This window comes from Pongo abelii, chromosome 4, assembly GCF_028885655.2.
Source record: "Pongo abelii isolate AG06213 chromosome 4, NHGRI_mPonAbe1-v2.0_pri, whole genome shotgun sequence".
In the NCBI taxonomy this organism is placed as follows: Eukaryota; Metazoa; Chordata; class Mammalia; order Primates; family Hominidae; genus Pongo; species Pongo abelii.
Window position 1 is genome coordinate 143,146,887 of NC_071989.2, and position 12,761 is coordinate 143,159,647.

Consider the following 12,761-nt stretch of genomic DNA (forward strand, 5'->3'; position numbering starts at 1 on the left):
AGGCTGAGGCAGCAGAATCGCTTGAACCTGGGAGGTGGAGGTTGCAGTGAGCTGAGATCATGCCACTGTACGCCAGCCTGGTGACAGAGAGAGACTCTGTCTTAAAAAAAAAAAAAAAAAATTATGCAACTTACGGGTTTTTTTTTTTTTCTTTTAGACAGAGTCTCACTCTGTCACCAGGCTGGAGTGCAGTGGCGCAATCCCAGCTCACTGCAGCCTTCGCCTCCCAGGTTCAAGCGATTCTCCTACCTCAGCCTCCTGAGTAGTGAGATTGCAGGAACGCCCCACCATGCCCGGCTAATTTTTGTATTTTTAGTAGAGACGGGGTTTCACCATGTTGGCCAGGATGGTCTCGATCTCTTGACCTCATGATTCACCCGCCTCAGCCTCCCAGAGTACTGGGATTACAGGTGTGAGCCACCGCGTCTGGCCAACTTAATGGTTTTCAGTGTATTTTTGTAGTTGTGCAACTATCACAATAGTCTAATTTTTGAAAATTTTTTTGAATTTTTTTAAATTTTATTTTATTTATTTATTTTTTTGAGACAGAGTCTCACTCTGTTGCCCAGGCTGGAGTGCAGTAGCATGATCTCGGCTCACCGCAACCTCCGCCTCCCGGGTCAAGTGATTCTCCTGCCTCAGCCTCCCAAGTAGCTGGGACTACAGGTGTGTGCCATACCACGCCTGGCTAATTTTTGTATTTTTAGTAGAGACGGGGTTTCACCATGTTAGTCAGGCTGGCCTCAAACTCCTGACCTCGTGATCCGCCCGCCTCAGCCTCCCAAAGTGCTGGGATTACAGGCGTGAGCGTCCATGCCCGGCCTTTTTTTTTTTTGAGATGGAGTTTCACTCTCGTTGCCCAGGCTGGAGTGCAGTGGCTCGATCTTGGCTCACTGCAACCTCCGCCTCTTGGGTTCAGTGATTCTTCTGCCTCATCCTCCCAAGTAGGTGGGATTACAGGCATGTGCCACCACATCCAGCTAATTTTGTATTTTTAGTAGAGACAGGGTTTCTCCATGTTCGTGAGGGTGGTCTCGAACTCTCTACCTCAGATGATCCACCCACCGCGGCCTCTGAAAGTACTGGGATTACAGGCATGAGCCACCATCCCCAGCCTTTTTTTTTTTTTTTTTTATTTAAAAAAAGAGATGGGGTGTTGCTATGTTGACCAGGCTGGTCTCCAACTCCTGGCCCCAAATGATTCTCCCATCTCAGTCTCCCAGAATGCTGGGATTTCAGTCATGAACCACTGCGCCCTGCCTAATTTTTAAATTTTTCATTATCCCAAAAAGAAACTTTTGTCCATTAGTAGTCAGTCTTCTTCCCTCTCGCCACCCCTGGGCAACCATTAATCTTTTTGTCTCTAGAATAGATTTGGCTATTCCTACCATTTCATGTAAATGGGATCAAACAATATATAGTCTTTACTGCCTGGTCTTTTTCACTTTACATAATGTTGTAAAGGTTAGTCCATATTGTAGAATATGTTAGTACTTCATTCCTTTTTATTGCCAAATAGTATTTTATTGTATGATATATACCACCTTTTGGAAGTTTATTTTTATGGGAACACATAGGACCTGTCTGGGGCCCAGCAATCTCAATTCTTACCTTTTCTTCCTTTGGTTTTCTTTTTAAGGCATGGCTATGAGAAGCCCACGCCCATCCAAACCCAAGCTATTCCTGCTATAATGTCTGGACGAGATTTGATTGGCATTGCCAAAACAGGAAGTGGAAAGACCATTGCTTTTCTGTTGCCCATGTTTAGACACATCATGGATCAGAGGTCATTAGAGGAAGGAGAGGGGCCAATAGGTACAATTCTTTTCATTAAACTATTTTTCAAATAACAGCTTTGTTGTCAAACAGAAAGACCTTATAGTTTATAATGTTCTTAATTATGACAATGAAGGTGTCTTTATGTACATTTTCTTTATCAATTTGGCACTTTGGGGCTGATTTCCCCTTACCAGCAGGTGGAGTGAGAATCTTCAGAGCTCTGGAGTGACATCTCAGAAGTACAAAAACAGCCTCTCCTGGCACAGCTCAGTTTTTAAACTCTGACTTGGCAGGTAGACTCCTTGTGCATCTATCTGTTTATTTATATTGAGGTTTGTTAGCCCAGTATCAGTGGATATATAAAAGCAACATGGAAGATATGCTAGGGAAACATATTTTCCTAGGTAGTTTTTGGCCTTAACAGGCTATAATGCCAGCACTTCATTCAAGATTACTTGTTTAGATTCTGGTTTCTTGATTCATCTTGGCAGAGATAACTCTTGGAAAGTTGAGTAGGGTTTTGGAAAGTTGTTCAGCTTCTCTCTTAGGAACACGGGGCATAGTATATCTCTCCTCTGTCTGTGCCCCTCAGACCAAGGTTGTTTCTGGAAGCAGCAGTATGGCTTCTGTGGCACAGTGAGTCACTTGATTTTCTTTGTTCTGTGATTTGCATTAGAAAACTATTTGCATTCTTTTGAACCAAGTATTTTCCTGAGGGTTGGATGAGGCATTTAACTGTCATTTATCTTCTTTTAGCATGTTTTTAAAAATCTGCTTATATTTATCCTTCCCCACAACCTCTGCTGTTATACAACTTTTGAAATAGTTTTCAGGGATGCATAACAAAACAAAAATTAGGTGAAACAATCTGAACTTTATTGTAAAGGTTAAATTGAACACTTTAAAGCATAGCCGTAAGAATTTTGGTGGTTAGGCTACTGATGTATTTATCCTTCCAGCTGTCATCATGACTCCAACTCGAGAACTGGCTTTACAGATTACTAAAGAGTGTAAGAAGTTTTCCAAGACTTTGGGACTTAGAGTGGTCTGTGTTTACGGAGGAACAGGAATCAGTGAGCAGGTAGTTATATAAGAAACATTCATGTTTTCCATTCTTTTCTCAAGTTGGATGATTCAATAAAGTAAAAGAGTGACTTTTAGTTTTTTGAATAGTGATTGCTTATAAAATCATTTAAAAAATGAAGTATAAAAATAATAGTAAGAATTAGTTATTGTATGCAGGATGAATATACCTTTGGAGATGTAATGTACAGCATGGTGACTAGTTAATATTATATTGTATGCTGAAAATTTGCTAAGCCAGTAGATCTCACATCATGTTTTTTTTTTTTTTTTTTTTGAAATGGAGTCTCGCTCTGTCGCCCAGGCTGGAGTACAGTGGCACGATCTCGGCTCACTGCAACCTCTGCCTCCCCGGTTCAAGCGATTCTCCTACCTCAGCCTCCCAAGTTGCTGGGACTACAGGTGCCTGCCACCACGCCTGGCTAATTTTTGTATTTTTAGTAGAGACAGGGTTTCACCGTATTGGCCAGATTGGTATTGAACACCTGACCTCAGGTGATCCTCCTGCCTCGGCCACCCAAAGTGTTGGGATTACAGGCGTGAGCCACTGCGCCCAACCAATCTTACATATTCTTACCACAAGAGAAAATATTGGTAACTATGTGAGGTGATATGTTAGCTTGATTGTGGTCATTATTTCAGAGTGTATATGTATATCAAACATGTTGTACACCTTAAATATATATAATTTTTGTTAATTATGACCCAATATAGTTGTGGCAAAAAAGAACATTATGTTAATGCTATATTAGAATTTTTGAATCATTTTTACATAGATTATCCCTCCTCCCTCTTCCCCTGCCTGAGAAGGCAGATTTTCTTTTTCATTTTACATATGAGGAAATATTCAGAAAGATTTATTAAGTTGACCAACTAGGTTAATACGTTCTAAAGTTTGTCCTGGAACCTAGGTCTCTGATCTCTGAGCATTTGTTTTCTCTAATCTATGCTGACATCTTTAAAAAGTGATGGTGGCCAGGCACGGTGGCTCACGCCTGTAATCCCAGCACTTTGAGAGGCCAACGCGGGTGGCTCACGAGGTCAGGAGCTCAAGACCAGCCTAGCCAACATGGCGAGACCCCCCGTCTCTACTAAAAACACAGAAATTAGCCTGGCGTGGTGGTGCCTGCTTGTAATATCAGCTACTCGGTAGGCTGAGGCAGGAGAATCACTTGAACCTGGGAGGAGGAGGTTGCAATAAGCTGAGATCACGCCACTGCACTCCAGCCTGGGAGACAGAGCAAGACTCCATCTTGGCGGGCGGGAGAAGTGATGGTGATTACTGGGATGCATTAATATCAGAGGTGTTTTGTTGGTGGTGGTGGTGGTGGTTTTTTGTCTTTTTTTTTTTTTTGGTTGTGTTTTATTTGAGACAGCGTCTTACTCTGTTGCCCAGGCTGGAGTGCGGTGGTGTGATCTTGGCTCACTGCATCCTTGACCTCCTGGGCTCAAGCCATCCTCCCTCTTCAGCCTCCTGAGTAGCTGGGACCACAGATGCATGCCACCACACCTGGCTAGTTTTTGTATTTTTTTGTAGAGACGAGGTTTTGCCAAGTTGCCCAGGCTGGTCTCGAATTCCTGGGCTCAAGCAATCTGCTTGCCTCGGCTTCCCTTTGTAACACCTCCAAAAGGTAATAGGCATGAGCCACTGTGACCAGCCCTTCAGCTGTCTTCTAAAGAGTGAAATAGTTTTCAGATATTTTGCTTAACTAGAAGAAGGCAAAAAAGTAGGTTCTGTGATTGGATAAGTTTTGGAAATGTTGGAGTATAAAAAGTTAAAACCACTTTCTTTCCTGTAAGACTTCTTAGTTCTTAATAAGCTAATGTATATTGTGTTGCTAGATAAATGGGATAAATTAAGTGACGTTTTCTGAACTTAACTACAAAACTGTTTCTTAGGAGTATTGTTACAAGAACACACTTCAAGAATATTTGCTTTTGTTAACTCCAGTGCTATTTTAATTACTTCAACTTACTTCATTTTCTAAGTTTATCTTTATGATTTTTCATGACTATAGTTTGTAGAAATACACTTACAAAAATAACATGGTACATGCCTGCACGTTGTATTTATATAAATGCCAAACAAAAGTTTTATGATGTTAAGGGACTTCTGGTATTTTCCATTCCATTTCATTTAAAAAATGCTGGTTGTGGTTGAACACTATGGCTCATACCTGTAATCATCACAGCACTTTGGGAGGCTGAAATGGAAGAATCACTTGAGTCCAGGAGTTTGAGACCAGCCTGGGCAATGTAGTGAGACCCCATCTCTTAAAACAGTAAATAAATTAGCGAGTGCCTGTAGTCCTAGATACTGGGAGGGTGTGTGGGGTGGTGGGGGGAGGGGCTGAGATGGGAGGGTCACTTGAGCCCAGGATCTAGGCTGCAGTGAGCTATGATGACACTGTGGCACTGGGCAACAGAGCCTGGGCAACAGAGTGAGACCCTGTCTCAAAAAAAAAAGCTGATTATGACTGTTAAAATGATTTCATGATTCACTAATGTGGCAACCCTCAATTTGAAAAACACCAGTCTATGTAGTCACTTAGAAATTTGTTTTTCTGAGGCAGGGTCTTGCTCTTGCTCTTGCTCAGGCTGGAGTGCAAGGATGTGATCATAGCTCACTCCAACCTTGAACTCCTGGGCTCAAGAGATGATCACTTTTTTTTTTTAAACTGCTTTCTTAAGTTCCTTTCTTGGTTTTGAGGGATAGTGGCAAATCAAATTTGCAAAATTCTCTAATTTTTATTTGTTTCAAATTTATGGCACTATGTGGTCACGTTGTTGCTATTTCTTTAGTAGTGCCCCGAGATTCAAAATAATTAAGCAGGAAGCTTGGAAGTTTTCTAATTAGACTAAGCAAGAACTAAATGTAATATTTTTTAGTGTTTAAGTAAGCATTAGTGATAGACTATAAAGTTTCATCTTTTTTATTAGATTGCTGAGCTGAAAAGAGGTGCTGAAATTATTGTTTGCACACCCGGTCGAATGATTGACATGTTAGCAGCTAACAGTGGTAAGTCAGGGGTATTTTTTTTGGTGTCTTTTATTTTTGAATTCTTTACATTTTTTTGTTAAAACAGATGCAAGAAACCAACAAAAGGTTTCTATATTTCTTCTTAAAGCTGCAGTATCTTAAAATTTGTAGCCTGTAGTCCCAGCTACTTTGGAGGCTGAGGCAGGAGAATAGTTTGAACCTGGGAGGCGGAGCTTGCAGTGAGCCAAGATCACACCACTGTACTCCAGCCTGGGTGACAGAGTGAGACTCTGTCTCAAAAAAAAAAAAAAAAAAATTGTAACAAGTTGATTATTATAAGCATTAATGATATTTTTGCAATTTAAAATTTTTTTTCAGAAGTAACTCCATCTGATCATAACTTGGATTCTTAATCCATTTTTGGCCTGGCTTTGCTTAGTAAAAGAGTGGGGTAGTAGCCTTTTCTTTATTACAAAATTTAGACTTTTTCTCCACATGAGCTAGTATTTTCTTACGATACTACATAAATTAAGATATTGCAGCTTCAAGAAATTTTATCTTTTGTAAATATTGCATGTTTGTAGCTCAAATGTTATGCTTTGTTAAATTATTCCCTATCAAAACTCTTACTAAACTGTTGACATTATTTAACTTCTGTGGAGAAAGGCCCTTCAAGATTTATAGAACTGGGCTTCCGAGACTTAAACCATCAAAGGTAGGTAATTTAATGCTGTTCCCAACCTTGCAAAACTAATTGGGGCTACAAATGCTAGTGTGGAATACTTAAATATTAGATAGCACTTATTTTTGGCACTTTTTATATTTTGAAGAAAATGCTCTCAGAGGTTTCCATTGCAATATTTAGTGTGTATATAAATAGAGTATTAAAAACTGAGTTAGTGCATGTTTCTAGTAGTATTCTGCTTGAATTTCTAATTCTAATTGTACATGAAGTTGGCAAAGTGACATCAAAATTGAGAAGTCATTGTGCTTGTCTAGCATATGGAAAGTTTTGGTTTGAATGCTGATTAAATAATCCCCCTTTTTTTTTTTTCTCAATGCTGCATTGATTAAGTCTCCTCCTGAAATTCATCTTGATTAATTTTACCTTTTTCTCTTATCTGTCATTGTGGTCTATTTTTAAATAACTATTTTATACGTGTTTTTGCCAGGTGATTGATTCAACAGTTGATAGCAGTGCTTCTGTTAATATTTTAGAAGGAATTTCCTATGTATGTATTTTGTTTTCACTGGTTAGGAAGCCAGTTGCATTTATTTAAGTCAGTGGGTTCACTTAATAAAATTGGGATTTATATCTTTGTATGGAAAATGTATTTATGTAAGGTGTTTTGGTATTTAAAGTTTTTGTGTGATACGTTAGTTTCCTAATGCTGTCAAATAGCTTCTCACTAAGGGTTTGACATGCCCATTTAAGAAGCTTCTAAATATATGGAAGCAGGTTATAAAATAATATAGAGAGACATTTTCTGTGTCTAAAATAGTTAGCACTAGAACTTGCTTTCCACACATACGCTGTAATCTCTAATATGTTTTTTTCTAGGTGATGCTGTCAGATAATGGCTGATGTGGCTCGATGCTTCATCTCAGTCTTAGTTTTATGATGTGTTTTGGAGAGGGCTGTTTTCTGAATTTTACAGGTTCTTCAGGCCCTATGATGGTATGCAAGAGACGAGTTTGACAAAATAAAGGGCCTCATATACCCATTGTCAGAAAGTATTTGCCACTAGATTAAGACATTGTAGATCAAATTTTCTTTTCACTTTTTAAAGATACCTAACTTACCCCTCTGGTTAAGTCAGGCATTTTAGTTTCCTTTACAGTTTTTAAAAGTTCTTGGTAGCCATAAAATGAATTGTGACTGATTTTTAGTTTTCTTTTTGTCTTTATTTATCTTTTCATCTTAGGTCGGGTCACAAATCTTCGAAGAGTGACGTATGTTGTTTTAGATGAAGCAGACAGAATGTTTGACATGGGTTTTGAACCCCAGGTAATTATTACATTTCTTAAGTGTTTTGAAATGTAAATATAACTTTGTAGCTTCCATGAGAATGAAATGTTCATGTGATTTTTGAAATTCACACACACACTTTTCTGTCGCACGGTAATACAGAAGACTGGGGACATACAGTATTGAAGTACATATTTATGTTTCAGATTCCTCATAAAACTTCTTCAGGAGGTATTTATACCGGCATTTCTTAGCCATCTAAGACCAACACCAATAAAACTAGAATTGGAGTGCTTAATAATAGAGCTTAAGCCTTATTTTTATTTTTTTTGAGATGGAGTCTTGCTCTGTCGCCCAGGCTGCAGTGCAGTGGAGAACGATCACCACTCACTGTAACCTCCGCCTCCTGGGTTCAAGCGATTCTCCTGCCTCACCCTCCTGAGCAGCTGGCATTATAGGCACATGCCACCACGCCTGGCTAATTTTTGTATTTTTAGTAGAGACAGGGTTTCACCATGTTGGCTGGGCTGGTCTCGAACTCCTGAGCTCAAGTGATCTGCCTGCCTTGACCTCCCAAAGTGCTGGGATTACAGGCCTGAGCCACCACACCCAGCCTGAAGACTGAACATTTGAATTTAGTAATGTGGTAACTTGGGAATCAGATTCTCCCCTTTCCCTAGAGTTTACTGTTTTTTATTACTGTTATTGTTTATTATTTTTGTTTTTCATTGTTGTAGGCAGTCTGGCAAGGATTGCCCTGAGGTGTAAACTTAAGGTCATCTCATGTGTTTTCTGAGCCTGTGGTATTCTCTATGTGTGGTTACTTTGTAATTTTCTCTGGATATTCGTTTGTTTTTTAATCTCCTAGTATTTCATTTTTGGCTGTCAAAAGGAGAAAAATTAAGGCAGAAGGAAGGGGCATCAGATTTTAAATCCCCTGGTAGTCACTTCAGCTTGAGAGGCCCGGGCTTGTAGTGGTTTGCAGGGTGTGAATGCAACAATAACAGCCAGGTGTCTCTTTGTCTTCACCTCTGTGATCAGAAGTAGCAATCAGAGCAGAGATCCTCCATATTTGGAGGACAGAGTCCTTCTTGACGACCCTGGCTCTTGCAAGCTCTGTACAGTTTGCTTCAGAAACATGTGTACGCCTGCCTGCTGTGGGGCTATATGTGGGGGACGGTTAACTGCTACTGTGCTACCAGCTGAAAATGGCAGAAAATAGCCACAATTTATCTTCCAGGCTTTTCCCAGGAAGTTGCAAACCTTCTGTAGACTCCAGAGTTCCAAAGTGGTTACATCAGACAGATTCTACCAGCACAATTGTTGTCTAGGTGTGGATACAGATTCCTGGTGATTCCCGTTCTGCTAGCTTCCCAGAATCCTCCTCTTTTTGTCTGTTTTTATTGCATCTTCGTAGTACTTAGAACAGTAACTGGTTCAAGATGGGTCTTTAATAAAAATGTGTTGAATAAATGAAGGAAAACAGTGGTAGTTGGTTGTATCCTAGATATAATTTGAAGATAGACCAGTATATTTGTTGATGGATTGGTTGTAAGATGAGTGACAGAGATTAATCAAAGATGTCTCCTAGATTTTTGGCCTAAGCATGTGTGGAGTTGTCATTTCTTGAGATTGGGAGACTGGGAGTGGCAAAACTGAGACAGTTGTTCTCAAAAGTTCCTTTTACTTGGTTTTAACATTGCATAAGCTTTGAAGACCATATTTACCATATTTATTTGTAATGTTTTCTTTTTCTCAGGTCATGCGCATCGTGGATAATGTTCGTCCTGATCGACAGACGGTTATGTTTTCAGCTACTTTCCCCAGAGCTATGGAGGCTTTGGCTCGCAGGATCCTGAGTAAACCTATTGAAGTACAAGTTGGAGGCAGGAGTGTGGTTTGCTCAGATGTGGAGCAACAAGTGGTGGGTAACATCTTTAGGAAATTCCCAGTTTCCTTGATACTTAGGTGGTATGTGTGATTCTTCTAGGATCACTGTTTGTGAGGTAGGCGAGGTAATTTGTAGAATGAAGTCGTATACCGCTACTCTAGCCTTCAGTATTTTACCAGATAAACTTAACTATGCTGTTCCATGGAACTATTTAAAATGCTCTTTTTTTTTTTTTTTTTTTTTTGCTGGGTGCAGTGGTGCATGCCTGAAGTCGCAGCTTTTCGGTCCCTGTAGTTCTGGGCTGTAGTGCACTATGCCTATCTTTGTCCATACTAAGTTCAGCATCAGTATGGTGACCTCCCGGTAACAGGGGACCACCAGATTGCCTAAAGAATGGGATATTCTGTCCAGGGCAGAAAAACAGAACAGGTCAAAACTTTTGTGCTGATCGTAGTTGGAGCACATCTGTGAATAGCACCCTAGGCATAGTGAGCCCTGTCTCTTTAAAGACAAATAAAACGTCGTTTTAGTTTCTGTCAGCAAAAGTGGTGAGTGGTGAATGGTGAGCTGATATATAGAAATGTCACATACCAGATGGGCATGGTGACTCATGCCTGTAATTCCAGTATTTTGGGAGACCATGGTAGGAGGATCACTTGAGGCCAGGAGATGGAGACTAGCTTGGGCAATATAGTGAGACCCCTGTCTCTACAAAGGAAAAAGAAATGTCACATACCTATTTTATTTCTTGGTTACTAGGATATGAAATTAAGAGTCAGAGAGAACAGATGATCATTTTCCCTCATTTGCAAGCCTGTTAAACCCTGAAAGTTTACAGTTTTTATCGTTTACAATTAAAATCAACATCTTCCTAGCCCTTGGTAAAGATATAGCAAGATATTGTCATTTATTCATTCACCATAAATAAAATGAATATTTCTGTCCAGGGGATCCATTTGCATTTTCACTTCATTAACTTGATACAATATGGTGTTTTCAGATTGTGATTGAAGAAGAAAAGAAATTCTTGAAGTTACTTGAGCTTCTAGGCCATTATCAAGAGTCAGGATCTGTCATTATATTTGTGGATAAGCAGGAACATGCTGATGGTCTTCTTAAGGATTTAATGAGAGCATCTTATCCTTGCATGTCTCTTCATGGAGGTAATTATTCACTTGATTCACACATAAAATATCTATTAAGTACTTGCCAAGCATTGTGCCGTGTTCTCGATGATATTTACTTTGTTCTCTATAATTCAGAACTAAATTTTATGTCAGTTTTTATTCAAAAGTGCTTTGTGGGAGTAAGATTATTATTGCCCCATCTAAGAGAAAGAAAATCATACAGGCATACTTTGGTTTGACCAAGTTCCATCGCCATTTATCAACTTTGGAGGAATTGAATTTAAATTTTCTCTGTGTTATACCCTTTCCATTGCACATGCTATTTGTAGGTTTTCATGATTCACTTTAAAGAGCTTTTATTGAAATTTCAAAGTAACATTTTAATTTCTTGTGATATTGCTATCATATACATGTAATAGCAATATCACAGTATGTGGAACTAGAACAGACCAGGCGCGGTAGCTCACGCTTGTAATCCTAGCACTTTGAGAGGCCGAGGCGGGCAGATCACCGGAGATCAGGAGTTGGAGACCAGTCTGGCCAACATGGCGAAACTCCATCTGTACTAAAAATACAAAACTTAGCTGGGCATGGTGGCACATGCCTGTAATCCCAGCTACTTGGGAGGCTGAGGCAGGAGAACCGCTTGAACCTGGGAGGCGGAGGTTGCTGTGAGCTGAGATCGTGCCACTGCACTCGGGGCAACAGAGTGAGACTCTCTCCACAAAAATAAATAAATAAATAAATAAATAAATAAATAAATAAAGGCCAGGCGAGGTGGCTCACACCTGTAATCCCAGAACTTTGGGAGGCTGAGGTGGGCGGATCACCTCAGTTTGGGAGTTCGAGACCATCCTGACCAACATGGAGAAACCCGTCTCTACTAAAAATACAAAATTAGCCAGGCATGGTGGCGCATGCCAGTAATCCCAGCTACTTGGGAGGCTGAGGCAGGAGAATCGCTTGAACCTGGGAGGCAGAGGTTGCCGGGAGGCAGAGGTTGCGGTGAGCCGAGATTGCACCATTGCACTCCAGCCTGGGCAACAAGAGCGAAACTGTCTCAAAAAAAAAAAAAAAAAAACCACAAAACACATGGAACAGAGACAATTTGAATTATTCTCATTAACTAAGTGTTCTGGCTATTAGTAGCTTAGTAATGAATCACTCCAAAATTTAGTTGCAATAGTTACTTATTTTGCTTATGAATCTTCAATTTGCGCAGAGCTCACCATATATATCTAGTCTCTGTTTCATGCTGTATCTGCTGGGACACAGTGGAGCTGGGCATCACCTACCAATCTACCTCACTTTATGTGGCTGGCAAATTGGTACTGGCTCTTGACTAGGAGCTCAGTTAGGCCTTGGTCACGGGCCCTTGTGGGCCTCTCTATGAGGCTGCTTGGCCAAGAGGAAAGAACAAGAAGCTGCCCAGCGAGTTAAAGATGATACTGGAGTTGGCAGAGCTTTCATTTCTGCCATATACAATAGGTTGATTACCACACTGGCCCAGATTCAAGGGGATGGAGGCATAGATATCACTTCTTGATTGAGAGAGTGTCATCCCACGTGCAGAAAAGCATATGGAATAGGACATATCTTTGAAATACAGTCTACTTCCAGTAGGCTTCATATGGGATGAAATTAAAGGGGCTTTGAAGATTTGTGTTTGGTTAACTTTTAATGTTTGAAAATGATTTTTTATTTATTTATTTTGAGACGGAGTTTTGCTCTTGTTGCCCAGGTTGGAGTGCAATGGCACAATCCTGGCTCACTGCAACCTCCGCTTCCCAGGTTCAAGTGATTCTCCTGCCTCAGCCTCCCCAGTGGCTGGGATTACAGACATGCACCACCACGCCTGGCTAATTTTGTATTTTTAGTAGAGACAGGGTTTCTCCATGTGGTCAGGCTGGTCTCGAACTGCCGACCTCAGGT

At 40.3% G+C, this 12,761-nt stretch overlaps 1 protein-coding gene across 3 annotated transcripts in view; it reads left to right on the forward strand.

Annotated features, from left to right (window-relative positions):
• The window catches only part of DDX46 (DEAD-box helicase 46), a 71,428-nt gene that overhangs the window by 27,379 nt on the left and 31,288 nt on the right, over positions 1 to 12,761 (forward strand). For all 3 annotated transcript variants that reach the window (XR_008525744.2, XM_024247270.3, XM_024247271.3), the window contains exons 10-15: positions 1,640 to 1,815; positions 2,739 to 2,860; positions 5,803 to 5,881; positions 7,768 to 7,850; positions 9,571 to 9,735; positions 10,703 to 10,865. Coding sequence is in view for 2 of the 3 variants with exons in the window: in XM_024247270.3 (XP_024103038.1) it covers positions 1,640 to 1,815; positions 2,739 to 2,860; positions 5,803 to 5,881; positions 7,768 to 7,850; positions 9,571 to 9,735; positions 10,703 to 10,865 (788 nt within the window). In the remaining variant the exon portion in view is untranslated. The remainder of the gene's footprint in view (positions 1 to 1,639; positions 1,816 to 2,738; positions 2,861 to 5,802; positions 5,882 to 7,767; positions 7,851 to 9,570; positions 9,736 to 10,702; positions 10,866 to 12,761) is intronic.